Source organism: Peromyscus eremicus, chromosome 19, assembly GCF_949786415.1.
Source record: "Peromyscus eremicus chromosome 19, PerEre_H2_v1, whole genome shotgun sequence".
NCBI lineage: Eukaryota > Metazoa > Chordata > Mammalia > Rodentia > Cricetidae > Peromyscus > Peromyscus eremicus.
The window spans coordinates 19334871-19350634 of record NC_081435.1 but is presented as its reverse complement, the minus strand read 5'-3'; the positions used below and the strand labels follow the sequence as shown (position 1 = coordinate 19350634).

General features: G+C 39.6%; 1 protein-coding gene across 1 annotated transcript; it reads right to left on the bottom strand.

The window, feature by feature from the left end:
* Nucleotides 1–1843: 1843 nt before the first annotated feature.
* On the bottom strand, nucleotides 1844–2374 carry LOC131896127 (PRAME family member 15-like). The gene has a single exon (XM_059246708.1). The coding sequence runs from the start codon at nucleotides 2372–2374 to the stop codon at nucleotides 1844–1846; it is 531 nt and encodes a 176-aa protein (XP_059102691.1).
* Nucleotides 2375–15764: the final 13390 nt, after the last annotated feature.

Below are 15764 nucleotides of genomic sequence, written 5' to 3'. Positions count from 1 at the left end.
TTCTTGAGTCTCTGTTGCTAAGATAATGGTACCAAAAGTTCATTTAAAATTAGTTTTTCTCTTTCCACAACATAGTGATAAGTTCTTCAAGCGTAATGAAGTTAAATTCATTTCACCTTTCTCCACTCGCATTCTTATCCATTCTAATTTTCTCTTCCTTGCGGTGTGCTCCCTGCTATTTTTCTCCGTTCTGAATTGACATCAGCAACAGTCACAGAGGAAACAGCTAAGTGTTACGAGCATCTTTCTAATGAGCTCAAAGCTCTTTTTCGAGCTTAATAATATTAATGTCCTTCGCTCCGTCTTCACTGGCTTTTGTCCTTGGAAAGTTCCTGTAAGCTTTTCTAAATATACACCTGAGTCTTTAGTCTCATCCCAGTGCCATCACTTCAGACCTTCTTCATGTCCTCCCTTTTCTTCTTTGTCCCTCTTTTCTTTCTCTGTCTCTCCCTTGCTACCCCATTCTGGTCTGACAAGTAAGGGTTGTGTAAAAATGACCGAGGTTGTGAACAAAGCCCGCTGTTGCAAGTAATTGTTGAAATATCAAGGGTATTGCGTCCCCCGTTACTTAAGGGCTCATTTGTGGTTTTCATGGTTTTGAGGGATGTTTATGACTGACAGTCTTTTCTTTACGGCTCTATCCTTCAAGCTCTGGCTGATACCTCAGGGAATGACCGCTTGAGTGACTGATAAAATGTCAAGATGCTATTATTTCCAAGAGAGTGTTTGGGAGCAATAAGATCTGTTTCAATTTATCTCATTCACCTGAATTTAAGCCTTCAGGTTTAACTTTGTTAGCAGCTACAATCCAATTGTCTCCAGTTTGGGGAGAACAGTCATTGTGGAATGCAGAGAGTGTGGTAATGATGAGCACACCATGGCCTTTGTGTTATATTTCACTGTGCACATTGGTGCAATATTTTGGACTTAATTAATACACTCCAGGAACCCCAGTATATGCATGGCAATAACTGTATTTTAGATCATGTGAAATACTGCAAAAAACATTGAATGCATAAGGCAGATGGCAAAGCCTGTTGTTTGAAGAACAACAAAACAGGAAGATTTACAATGAGCTCAGAACTCTTTCAACTGGAATCCTGCCACTATGAATGCTCTGTTATTTCACTGGAGGGCAACAATCTGGGAGGGTCATTAGTGTCCTCGTAAAAACCGAGATTAAAAAGGAGTCAAATGAAACGAATAGGCAAAGATTTCTCTACTCGGTGCAAGCGGAGTTACTTAAAAAACAAGATCTCCAATTTCTTTCTTTCTCTCTTTTTTTCATAAAGCATTCTGTAGTCATTTGGTTTGCAACCTTGAAATTACTAATGTAGCATTTTTTTAGTGCAATGGGAAAGATTGTGTCAAATCTGTAAGAATGCAGTATTCACCGAAACCAGAAGACAGCCGCCACTCTATAGAGCTCAGCATCAGAAGAGAACTCAGTGTGGAGGCCATTTGTTGGAGAGGGAGGTTGGCAGAATACTCTTTTTTTTTTTTGGTCACTTCTTTGCGTTTATTCTGGGCAAACAAATGAAAACATCAAAAAATAAAAAACAAATAATTAGTCAGCCATGGCTGTGTGCTCCTTTAATGTCAATGTTCTATAGGCAAAAACTGGCCAATCTGTGTGTTCGGGGCCAGAAGTTTCGACATAGTGAGTTCCAAGCCTGTCCATGTCACAAAATGAGACCCTGTCATGATTATTTCGGCCCTGGAGAGATGGTAAGGGGGTTAAGAGCACAGACTGATCTTCCAAGGACGTGAGTCCGAGCACATCCAGAGAGGTCCTCAGAGATTCAACTCCTCTCTCTGGCCACACTTTCATTTCATTTCTGAACTAGCCTGAAAAATGGCTATGCGTGGTCTCTTTTCTCTGCTTGAGCCACAGCATGACGTAACGACTGTAGTCCTTCAGAGGGATGAACATGAGGGTGTATTCAGCTAGCACCCTCAATTGCTGCTTCTTTCCCTCTGTTGTGGCATCTACTGGTTTGGTCCACGAAGCAGACTGTGCTCCAGCACATCCTTCCCAGAAGTCACGGTAGCTATTCTGTAAATTGAGCACTTGCAGTCTATACCTTTTAGGCCAAACATTCTGATTGTTCAGCCAATCTGTTCCATCCAGCACAGCCTGGAAGTTATCCACTTGGATGTAATCTATCGGGGCCCCAAGAGGGAGGCAGCAGAATGGCCAAGATGCTACCATGGCCTTCACAACCTTTGTTTGTCTCTTAATGAAGGCCTCCTGGAAGAGTGGTGGGAAGAACCTTGTGGGAAGGTCCTCCAGAGAAGAGATGGCCAAATCTTCATCTTCCAGCAGCCCTTGCACAGCCAGCTGCTGGTGTGTGGGCTCGGTCTGGAAGCTCATCTTGAGGGATTCAGGTAGAGGAATCCAGACACAGGCACTGGTGACAGGTTCCTATTCCCAGCAGGGACACGAGGTGACCTCAAGATTCCCGGTAGAATACTTTTAACACCAGTACTCTGTTGTTGCTTTGCTGTCTTCAATTTTGGCTCTGCCGTGGTACTATGTAAAATTAAATATAGTTCACATAAGCATTAATATGATGAATCACAGCGTGTATAGATTGTTCAGATTGTTGTCAAGTTTTCTGAGACACTCTAGGAAAGGCCACTTGTCCACTTTTCAGCCGACCTGAGCAGATCTTGTCTGCTGTACCTGGGATCTGAGGACCTGAAACAATGGGATGGACTACAGTCTAATGCTGTAGACAACCTTACTACAGTTTCAGTGTACTTTTATACATGAATGTAACAAAGAAAGCAATGATCTAAGGAAGGTTGTTAGAGTTCAGAAAAACATGACCAGAAAAACATATAAATAAACATCAGTAAGCACCCACTAATTATTAACAGAGCAGCCATTTCCCAGAACTTTCTCAGGACAGACGGATTTAAACACAGTTGTCTGGTACATACTATAGACTATATCTGGGAAAGCATTAAGCAAGGCAGAATGCCATATCCAGACTCGCGGTACACTGAGGACAACACTTGGCATGTCCTTTCACCAGATTGGGTTCTATAGCTATGTTATGACATCCAACAAGAATAACACAAGAGACAAGAAATCACATCCAAGAACAATCCAGGGAACAAAATGCATCTGGGATAAAAGGCCCTCTGTCTTTGTTTTTCCTGGAACCTCTCTCATGGTTCCCCAAGGCATTGTTCACTACGAGTTATTCTTTTGACCATGTTCTGACACTACTGGTCACCTATTCTCTGCATAACTATTCAAGAAAATGAGAGTTAAATACAATTAAAATTATAATAGGAGACTCGCAACAACAAAGGATATTAATTATTTCTTGATAGACTCTTATGAGTTGCATATATGTGTGCATGATAGACAGACTTAGTTGCATATAATCACAATAACATTTTTTTTCCTTTTTAAAAAAATCAAAGTTCTGAGTAGTTTTTATGAAAAAGAATTGAATGAAGCAACTGTCTTGGGCTTTAAACACTAATTAAAGAATTTACAATTCTTGACCTATGTTATTTTTATCAATACCATTACACAGACAAAAGATAATTATCATGAATATGTTGTTGAGCTGACTATTGTTGGTGTTTAGGTAGGGAAAGTCTGAGGTAATGTACCCAGCTTCTGGTTACATGGACTGCTGTCAGTTCAGAGACAAGCATCTCAGCTCGGCTTCCTTCCAGATTTAAATTTGCCGTTCTCTGAGACCAAGTGTTTTACAGGAATGTGAAACATGAAGGCATCAAGCATTTTGTATAAGACCAATGGAAATCTCCTAGGCAACCACTGTTTTCATCCACAAATCCTCCCCAGCTCTGGACTATTCTACTTCTTTCTAACTCATCCCTTTAATGACAAAAGCACTTCAAGATGGTGCTTTTCAAAGTTTAGAAATTCAAATATCATTTCTCTTTCCTTTGTAAATTTCCAATTATATACTGACATTGTAGATCATATCTGCTCTTCAGTAAACTCTTGACATGGTACAGTAATATCAGTTGGTATATGTGCCATGATATTGGCTTGCTGGCCAAACAGAGCTGAGGATAGGCACATGGTTCCCATAGTTTCAGGCATCCATTTCAGATGATCCACTGTGTGCCACTTATGTGTGTCGCTCTCCTTGTTGCCATGACATCAACACCACTGGGAGTCATGGCTTCAGTTCTATGAAGTAAGAGGGTTGAGAGTGTTGATGCTGAAACTCTACTCCATCTCTGTGCTTCCTTGAGCATATATCAGTCTACAGTTGGAACACAAGACTCACTGTTCCTTCAGTCACATTTCCCTCAGCCACAGAAGGTCACTAAAATAGAATTAAAAACATAGAGAATGTAATAGAGCATATTTCATGTACAGGAAACCTACTGCCTGAATTTTATTAGACTTTGCACAAGAGACAATTCCTGTTTTGTGGTAGAAGAGATACTATGAAACTAGGGCATGATATATTAATTTGAAATATTGCCATAGTAACAGACCTGTGGTCTATCCACTTCTCAGCTTTCTATCTCTGATTTGCTTTCTTTGGCTATCACCAATGATTACCCCAGGTGGTCTCTCAGATTCTATGTCCAGAAGATCTTGTATGAGGGGGAACATAGGTATTGTCTAATTTTCTTACTCACTAGGATGCTGTGTAAGGAGAAAGAGAAACATGATGGATCCGACTGGTGCTAGCATGTTCGATAATAATATTCTCTAAGGCATCAAATGTAACTATTTGCTAAAAATAATATAATAATCCTCAAGATTTAAGAGAAGAGTAGTGGAGGAAACATTTTTATTTTCATTTTGATTTACTTGCCTTGTAGAAGTCCTTGTCATGTTTTCAATTGTCTCTCATCATCTTCAAAATCCTATTTATTCTCTTAGGAGAAAAGCGACTCTTCATAGAATTCATAGACAAAACAAAATGATAAAATTTCCACTGTATAAACTTTCATTTTAATATACAATTACCTCTGGAGTCTTCCTCTGCTGACTTGAATGAAGTTGTAATTCATTCCTTTATGTGAGCATCAGTCACTTGCTCCATGCTCCTACAAGTACCTTTCCTAAGTTAAATGAGATATTGTATATAAAAGGGCTTTGTATACCAAATGTCTCTATTAGTGAGCTTTTATCACATAGACTTTACATTATAGTTTAATTCTAATATATACAATATACAATAAGTACAGCAATATTGACTTGCCCAATTTTTTTTTACCACTCCTTATGTTTTTCCCCATGTCTCGTCCTTAAATATTACTTTGTATTTAAGTCATATTTCCTTGTTGGAATATAAGGCAGATAAACTGTAAGTTCTTCTGTAAGCTTTTTGTGTTTTGCTATGTTCTGTGGAAGGGCAAAGAATGAAAAGAGTCCTTGTATACCACATCCTCCTTATAAAAGATTACAGTTTCATAGAGGAAATAAAGCTAGCATATTGGAAACTTTTACAAAAAAATCATGAGAAAGAATTTAAAAACTTACAACTCACTTCTAGGCACTTGGTATCATGGGAACTGGAGAAAAGAAACATACTCGATGTTGGGTGGTGCTGAGCTGGGTCCTGCCTGAGAAAGAGGATTCACATGTACAGATGGGAGAAGTGTGTGTGACTATTCCTTTCACAAATGTCACGACAAAATGGGATCCTTTAAACCAAACAGATTTTGCACAGCAAAGGAAACGGTGGATAGAGGTAAAGACAATCTGGATAATGAAGGAAAGTACTTGCAAATTCAATGATAAAAATGGGTATTATTTAAAACACATAACACACACATAGAATTCAAGAGAAAACATCAACAACAAATTGAAACAACCCAATTAATGGTGTGCAGAGGTCCCGAGTGGACATTTCTCAGAAGACTCAGAAATGGCTAGTGAGTAATGAGAAAAAATTTTCAAATCACTGACAACATGGTAAAAGCAAATAAAACCAGGGAGACCAGCACTTAACAACCATTAGAATGATTGTTATCAAAGTGACAAACAATAACAAGCATTGGTAAGAATCTGTGTTTTTTGGTTGTGCATGGATTGTTAATTAGTACAGCCATTATGAAAACTATGTTTTTTTCTTTAAAAATTGGAAATATAACTAGTATATGATCTAGCCATTCCACTACTGTGTTTGATTTCAACTGAAATAAATTCAGTGTGTCAAAGAAATATGTGTATTGCAGAACTGTTCACCTTAGCAAAGATGCAATTAGCCTAAATATTTTTCAAGAAATGAGTGGATAAAAAAAACATGGTTGCTTACAATAGTACTATTCAATTGTTACAAAGTAAGAAATTCTACCATTTACAGCACTGGTGAACCTGGGCAACATTGTGGTAAATGGAATAAGACAAATGGAAATGTGTGGTGGTTTCAAAGGAAATGGCCCCCAAAGCGAGTCGAACTATTAGGAGGTGCATTTGTTGGAGTAGGTGTGGTCTTGTTGGAGGAAGTGTGCCACTGTGGAGGTGGGCTTTGAGGTCTCATATATGCTCAAGCCACATCCAGTGAGACAGACCACTTCCTGTTGCCTTCAGATCAAGATGTAGCCAGCACCCCATGTCTGTCTACATGCCACCATGTCCTGCCATGGTGATAATGGACTGAACTTCTGAAAATGTGAGCCACCCTGTTGTGGAATATTAGTTAAAGATTTGTTACATTTGTTTATGTTGTGGAATGTTTGCTTAATGATACAAAGATGCATTCTTTTATGTTGCATTTGTTTAACTCTGTGAAGCTGTGTTACTTTGCCTATCTAAAATACTTGACTGGTCTAATAAAGAACTGAACAGCCAATAGCCAGGCAGGAGAAAGGATGGACAGGGCTGGCAGTCAGAGAGAATAAATAGAAGGATAAATCTGGGAAGAGAAGATGAATGATCAAGAAAAGGAGGAGAGGGGGACTCCAAGGGGCCAGCCACTCAGCTACACAGCAAGTCGTGAAGTAAGAAGTAAAGAAAGTTATATAGAATAGAGAAAGATAAAAGCCCAGAGGCAAGAGATAGATGGGATAATTTAAGTTAAGAAAAGCTGGGTAGAAACAAGCCAAGCTAAGGCCAGGCATTCGCAAGAAAGAATAAGTCTCCTTGTGTTTATTTGGGAGCTGGGTGGTGGGCCCCCAAAGAACAAAAAGCCAAAAGAGTAAAAACAACTAACTACATCACCTCAATTAAATGTTTTTCCTTTGTAAGAGTTGCTGTCATTATTGTGTCTCTTTGTAGTAATAGAAACCCTAAGACTAAAGATATGTGTCCATCACCTTACTCTTCTATTGGGTCTACAACAGTTGGATTGATAAACAGACCGAGATGAGTACTGGTTATGATGGTTGGGAGAGGCAATGGGTTGATACTGGAAAAAGGTATAAATTTCCAACTTGAATGAAGGTGTCCAAGAGATCTGTGTACAGAATAGTGGCTATAATTAATAGTGGTGTAATGTATTTTGACAAATCACTAAGAATCAATCTTTTTTTTAATTTTCCACCGTTGTCATCCTCATTTCACAGACAAAGAAAGTGAGGCTCACAAAGCTGAGCAAATGCATCTGACCACACCTCCAGCGGTGAGCAGGGAACCAACAACTTTGCTCTCCCCAACACCGATGACAGAACTGAAAACTACACAAATACTTTAAATAGGTAATTATTGTATCTTATGTCTGTGAATGTTTTGCCTGCATGGATGTATGTGTACCTTATGTGTGCCTGGCACCCACGGAATTAAGAAGATGAAGTCAGATGCTCTCAAACTGAAGTTGCAGACTGTTATGAGCTACCACGTGGCTGCTGGGAATCAAGCCTCTATCCTCTGGAAGAGCAGCCAGTGCTTTTACCCACTGGCGCTTATTTCCCCACTGAGTCCTAACTTCTTGCTCTGTCACTGTAAACTTAGTTTTGGAATATAGCCCAGAGCTTGAGCACTGCTCCAAGCTGCATCCCTACCCACCTGGGACCTAGTCAGCCTCATCCCTCCCATCTCTGAAGGCAGTGGTTACAGCCCTTATGATGGTCCCTTGCCCTGATCACAGTAACCCTGCCTCCTGTAGTTTCTCAGTGGCTTCACTGCCCGAGGAGATCACCATCACCTTCCAGAACCCGGGTGTTGTGGTCAGTTCTCTTGTGATGGGATTTCTTTTCCCAAATTAGGATAGGCAATTTCTGTGGCTCACCCTTTCAAAGAGGTAAGATGGGTTCAGGGGAAGGTAGGTGGAGACCTGGTGGCTAAAATAATCTTCCAATTCTTTACACTACCCCTTGTGGGATTGATAGTTTTCTATTCGTTATTCTTGCTCATCAAAATCCTGGGATGTGAGCCAGGAGGGGTGCCCACAGGATGCCCTCAGCTTTCCTAGTACTTCCTTAAGCTGAGCGCTGACACAGATATTTGCCATTTAGGTCTATGATACCACTATGACCTGCCCCTGCTCCTATCCATCAGGTCAATGTGAATTTTTTGTTTCCCCACGTTTCAAGTTTTGGGAAAGCAGCATAGTGTATATGTTCTGTACATGTTACTGAGAATCCCATATGGGGTCTGCAGTAGCAGCCATAATAATGCAGGCTAACATTTGTCCTTGTGTCATAGCTGCATAAAGCAAGACCAATACTGGGTAGCAAGCACCTCTGAGTACCTAGATTTCATAAAGCACTTAGAAACACTGGATTGGATGCTAATGTCATTGTGAATAAGGAACAGAGGGTCAGTCTGGTCCCTAATGATCTTCAAGATACCACCAATATTTCTTTTCTTAAAAGATTTATTTTTATTTTCTGTACATGGGTGTTTGGCCTGCATGCATGTGTTTGTGTGTCTGACACCCTCACCAGCAGTCCATTCCTGGAACTGTACTTAAGGACAGTTATGAACCTCTGTGTGGGTGCTGGGAACTGAACCTAGGTCCTCCACAAGATCAGCAAGGGGTTTTAACAGCTGAGCCATCTCTCTAGCTCCCAAATTAAAGATTTGATATCACAGAATAATTTGTATATATGTATATGTGTGCCCATGGCTGTGTGTCTAGTGCTGAAAATGAAACTAAATGCTTTGTATGTTACAGACTAGCGTCTACCAATGAGCTACATTTCCAGACTTTTTTTTTTTTACTTTGGCAAAAGTATTTAAATTTTTTCTTATATATCTAAGATTTTAATATAATTACATATTTCTCCCTCCTTTTCCTCCCTCCAAACCCTTCCAAACCTTTCCCCAATCCACTTTGGTATGTCTATTGGTATCATCATAGTTCATCTTGTGCTTGGGCAGTCATGGTGGTGAGATGTAGTTGGTTTTTTCTTACTCTTTGGGGGCCTGCCACCCAACTCCCAAATAAATACACAGAGACTTATTCTTACTTGTGAATACCAGGCCTTAGCTTGGCTTGTTTCTATCCAGTTTTTTTTTTAACTTAAATTATCCCATTTCTCTTTAACTATGTTTTGCCTCTGGGCTTTATACTGTTCTTTATTCTATCTGTCTTCACTTTTTACTCCATGGCTGGTTGTGTGGCTGGGTGGCTGGCCCCTGGCATCCTCTCCTTCTCCTTTTCTTGTTCCTCCCCTTCTTCTCTTATTCCTTCAAAACTAGATTTCTCCTCCTATTTATTCTCTTTGCCTGCCAGCCCCACCTATCCCTCTCCTGCCTAGTTATTAACAATTCAGCTTTTTATTAGACCAATCAGGTGTTATAGACAGGCAAAGTATCACAGCTTTATAAAGTTAAACAAATCCAGCATATTTGCAACACATCTTTGGATCATTAAGCAAATATTTCATAGCATAAACGTAACACATCTTAAACTAATATTCCGCAACAGTGAGACTATGGGAATAGCTCCTAACATTTCTAGGAGACAGTCTCACAGCAAACTCATTGGTCCCTGGCTCTTGAAACCTTCCCACCCCCTTTTCTGCGATGTTCCTGGAGACTCAGGTTCTGGAGTTGTTTTGTAGATGGATCCATTGGGATTGACAACCTCAACTCTGAATTTTGATTGGTTGAAGCTTCTGTAATCAGCTCCATCTGTTGCAAAGAGGAGTCTCCTTGGTGAGGAAACTACACATGCCTGTGAATATAAGAACAAATATTTAGAATGTAGTTAGAGATTATACTGGTTTCGTAAAGTGGCAATTGTAGATTCTCCTTCATGATCTGTGACTTCACTGGTCCTAGGTTTCCAGCACCAGACATGGTTTCCTTCTTATTGAATGGATCTTAAATACAATTTGAGGTTTTTGGTCACCACCAAGGTACACATACCACTACTGCACCCTTAAAGTCATTGTGGCGTGTTGGACATTGGTGTGGTTCATAACTGTCACAGCTGGGTAGGCACTGATCTATGAGTATAGCAGCATATCATTAGGGTGACTCTGTATTGTATCGTAAGATCTGAAACGGTAATTGCTTCAGCATTGTTCTTTTTGCTCTGGATTGTTTTGGCAATCTGGGGTCTTTTGAGGTTTGGTTTCATATGAGTTTTAGGATAGTTTTTCTCTTTATGTGAAGAATGAGATTAGGGATTTTTTTATTTGGATTGTTTTGAATCTGTAAATTGTTTTTGTTAAAATGGTCATTTTCATAGTATTAATTATACCAATCCATGAGAACAGGGTATCTTTTTATCCTCTAGCCTCTCTCTCTCTCTCTCTCTCTCTCTCTCTCTCTCTCTCTCTCTCTCTCTCTCTCTCCTTCTCCCTCTCCCTTTCTCTCTCTCTTCCTTTCTTCAGAGGCTGAAAGGTTTTTTTTTTTTTATAGAGGTCTGTCACTTCCTTCATTAGGTTTATTCGTAGATATTTTATTTTCTCTGAGGCTGTTGTGAATAGGAGTGTGTCCATGGTCATTTTTTATGTATACTTGTTGTTGCACCCAGATCTGTCCCTTGAGCCCCAGAACTAGCATGTACCCTACAGTGGACACTCCACTGGAACATCCTAGAAACACCTCAAATTCAACCCACCCAAATGAAATTTAGACTCTACAAATATGCATCTTTCAGGTTCTTCCCTCCACTCCCACAAATGGTAAAACCATCTACCCAGTGACCTGAAGTAGGAAGCTTGAGAAGTTATCTTGATTCTCTGTTCATGCTTTTATTGTCCTCCACCGAAGAAGAGACTAAGCTCTCTGTGATGGCTATTCTTGGTTGTCAACTTGACTATGTCTGGAATGAATGAAGATTCAAAAATGGAGGGCACACCAGTGAAGGACACTGAGGCAGAAAGACACACACCTTTAATTGGATCTCGGGATCTTTAATCTGGGCCACATCTCCTGGTGGAAGCCTATATAAGGACATGGAAGAAGGGAGCTATTTTCTCTTTGCTTGTCTGTTCTCACCTTGCTAGTAAGTCCATTCCTTCACTGGCTTTAGAGCCTACTTCTTTGGGATTCTAGCATATACTGTAGACCAGCTGAGACATCTAGCCTTGTGGACTAAGCAACTTCTGAATTCATAGGTAGCCATCGTTGGAGAGTCAGACCATAGCTTGTAAATCATTCTAATAAATTCCCTTTATTTCTCTCTTCCTGAATAGGACCTAACTTGCCCAAGAATGAGAGAGAGAGAGAGAAAGAGAGAGAGAGAGAGAGAGAGAGAGAGAGAGAGAGAGAGAGAGAGAGAGAGTCATTCTGTAAATTCTGCTACTTTAGAGAACCCTGACTAATATACCCTCTTACTTTTTCTTCAGTTGCTCAAGGCCATTCACCATTTGCTCTTCCAAGGCAACAACATAATACAGGACACCATCTTCTTTATTTGTAGTATGTTACCATTTAACCCCTCACCTTGAAGGACATTGTATAATCAAAACTGAATGACAGCCACTATTTTCTTCACATATCTAAATTATGTCCATCAGTCTAAACGTATTTAGTTTCTGTGTGTCACTTAACTTCGATCTTCGTCTTTCTTTGATCTCCTTGATAATGTTGCTTTTCATAGCCAAGCATTATAAATGCAATCCATGGCCTACAGCCAAGAACATCACAATTAAGTATTTTGCTACCAGCTCTCTTTAATTTCACCAATGAGATTGTCATCCATATTACTAGTTTAATTCCTACATGGTATTAATCAGTGAGAATTCAGAAGTACTGAGACATGAGCATTCACTGTCTGACTAGGGACAAGGCATTTATCATCTCTGAGTTCCAAGTTCAGTTTACCCATTAGTATAGGAAGATACTATGGCATCTACATCAAAGAACTATCAGGGAGACTAACTAGCTAATTCAGATGAAGCACTTGTGCAAATGTTTGACACAGGACAATCTTTGTTGGCTCTTTCCACTATTATTTCATTTGGTTCTTTCTCTTTTCTCCACTTTTCCCAAGCCCATGGCTCATACTCACCTCTAAAGTGTTATTCTTCTGATACTGGGAACATCCACTCTAGCATTCCCTCTATCCTTTCAGGCCAGCCTCCCAACTGTACCCAAAATGTTGGTTTCAGGATTTTCATTATAGAAACAAGGGTGAGAGTTCAGGTACAGAAAAGATCACAATAGTCCTATTGATTTAATCTAGTTGCAGGCCAGAGATATAACTTTGTGGTGGAGTGTTCGCTATGCTCAGCATATGTGAGGTCCTGGGTGCACCATCTCCAGCAGAGAGAGTGGAGGGGGAGCTGGAAAAAGGAAAAATGAGGAGAAGAAGAGAGAAGAGAGGAGAGGAGAGGGAAGAAAGGGAATGATGAAAAGACCAGAGCTGAGAAATTCAGAAGCTAAAACCAGTGCATTTAAGACTCTTTTGATCTCTTGGGAGAGATTTTCTTCTCCTTGTGGTACAGGGATTACTTCTGTATCTCTGCACGAAGCATAATTTCTAGACAATAAGAAAGCATGGGGATCAAATTGTGCCTCCATCTTATCATGTAGAGCCTACAGTTCTTACCATTAATAGGACTCCCTAAAGTACCTTATAGGAACTTTCTCTAGGGAGACCATGATCTCCATCTTCCTTCCAGACAACTTTTCTGTCTTTTTTTATTCCATTATAAATAACCTTAATAACTATAACTATAACTATATATATATATCATCATAAATCATAACCTCCCAGATGTTACTATCATAATGTAGCACAACTCATTTAAATTTATTTTTATGCTTCTCCCCCAAACCCTAGCTACAAGTCTATGAGCTCTGAGGAGGGTAAGATGTCTCATTAGTCTTTAGAATCCCAGAGCCCAGCGTGGGGCCTATCTCATAGAAAACAGTTCAATGCATGTGTATTGAATTAGCAAACATATGTTCTAACTGGATCAAAACACAAAATAGTTGAAACATGTAAAATTTCAGGGGAATGTTTTAGATGATGCTAAATGAAACAAAACAAAACAAATCTAGATTAGATGACTGTGATGACTGAACACTTAGTTGCAACTGAAAACACAGGCAACTAAAAGTGGCTTTGTTTTAATTTATGCCTTTTATTAATTGTTTTACTACAAGTTCATATGTAGATAACTTGTGGGCCAAAGGAGATATGCCAAAAGTCACATTGAAACTAAAAGATCATCTTTCTTGTGTGTGTGTGTGTGTGTGTGTGTGTGTGTGTGTGTGTGTCTATGCTACTATTAATTGAACCCAAGGCCTTCCCCATATGAAAGTGCTTAGTAAAATATCCTACCACTGAGCTACATGCCCAGCAAAGTATTGCTTTTCTCATCTGTATGTTGTAGTCTACTGATTGGCTTCCACACTCCTAAACTCCATGAGACTTCCTCCTCACACTACTTGTCTATGATTTTCCTGTCTCCTGGTCAGAGTTGATGCTCAGTACCTTATGCTTATCTCCATCTGCCACCATGAATTCAATACATCCTGCTTGGCATTCACTGCTTGGTCATCAAGCAAATCATAATGGACTCAAAGTTTTACATACATCCTGACTTTCAGGAGAGCTCCTGGATAATGATGGTGTCCTTTGATGGAATGCAGGTGTGAGGTGTTGGGAAGTGTACCTACCTGGTCATCTAGCATCCTAACTCAAATCCCCTTTCACTTCCTTGCTTATCTTTGGAGGTGCTGCCTGTGTCTAATAAGAATACATCAGTAATACATTCTTCAGAGGCCTACCCTTCTGCTGTCAACATTTCTACAGTTTTATCTGGATTGCATTTCAGTCCTGTTGATTTAATCCAGAAATGTATTTATGATAGACAGCTGGATAGCATTCATCACTCTATTTCAAATCCCAAGTCAAAGAGATTGAGGGTAGATATCTCCACTTTGGGTGGTGGTGAACCATAGATATGGTTTATTTCCATCATAAATTACCATTTGTCGTTTTTTAAACATGAATAAATTCCTAGGGGAAACTAAGAATACTTTAAATGCCTTTCAAATAAAGATTTTAGTGTTCCAGAATGAAGCCTGAGTTGGTTTCCACATCTGAGAGTCCCATTCAGGTATGTTCCTTTTAATCTAGGTTTTTCATTTATATCAGTCAACGGTGCAAAAATTGAATATAAGTGCCATCAAAAATCCCCTCTTTCTCTTGGCACATATTTAGTAGAGGACAGGTCTCTTAGTCCCACATCTCCGATTCCCTGACAGCCTCAGTAGGGAAGATATGTGAGACTTTTCATTAAAAAAATGTGAGGTTAATGTAGACATTCTGTCAATGAGCAGAAAAGTGATTCATGGCTCCTGCCCGAATTTAGTTTTCTATAATATTTATCAACTGAAATCAATATGGATGTGAAGTTTTCACATGGAGAAAGGGCCTTAGCCACATTACCATAGGAATCTCACACAATTAGCTATTCTCTAGCCATCACAATAACCACAGGTAATTGATGGTGAAGACTCACAAAACATGTGTGGTTTACCTAATCTTAATGATTAACGAACTTGAGCTAGGTGTGGTGGTGTACACCTGTAATCTTAGCACTTGGGAGGTGAAGGCTGGAGGACTTGAGTTCAAGTCTAGCCTGGGCTATAAAGGAGACTTTGTCTCAAAACTAACACATATTAATGAGTTGCATGAACTAATGAGAGGGATTATATGTCAAAATTTGCCAATACTCATGTGGGCCGACCTTCACATATAGAGTTAGGGAACTGTCACATTAAATGGATCATGGAACAATCAACCTGTGATTAAACCTCAAGCAATTATTTATTTTGTAACTGACTATTTTTGGGGGGATTTAAAGTAGAATTAAAATGTACACCAAGTAAAATACAACCCATTTCCTATAGATGATGCCACAATCTATCTCCAAGCTTCTAAAAGCATTACAATAGAAGTCAACAGTGAGTGTCTGAAAGCAGTACCAGTAATGACTGCCTGCAAGCTAATGCCTGGACCAGACACATCAGAGAACCAGGATTCTCCTGCTACTGACAGCAGAGCTTTCCTGGATAAACAATCATAGGTAATCGAAAACACTAAGACATTTATCAGCACCATAGATGCACTGATTTTCAGATGGCTACTTTTTAGAAAGTCTCTCCATGTAGTCATCACCATATCACCAAAGGTCAACAGGTAATGGCATCTCTTTGTGACTCTGCTGTTACTTTGGGTAGGCAAGACATCAGGAAGAGAATGAGCGGCATGTGCCCATCATCCATCAGGGCAGGTTGCTGTGCCATTTCCAGACAAGAGGTGGACGTAGAAAGAAAGAAAGAAAGAAATATTTCTTTTTCTTTTTTTTGAAATATTTCTTTTAAAAATATACTGTAAATTAAGTGGCAGATGGGGTGTTACTTACAGTCTTCTGGCTTTACAAAATTTCCTGAG

Coding starts and splice junctions, on each gene's coding strand:
- LOC131896127 (XM_059246708.1), bottom strand. CDS start 2,374: ATGAGCTTCCAGACCGAGCCCACACACCAGCAGCTGGCTGTGCAAGGG.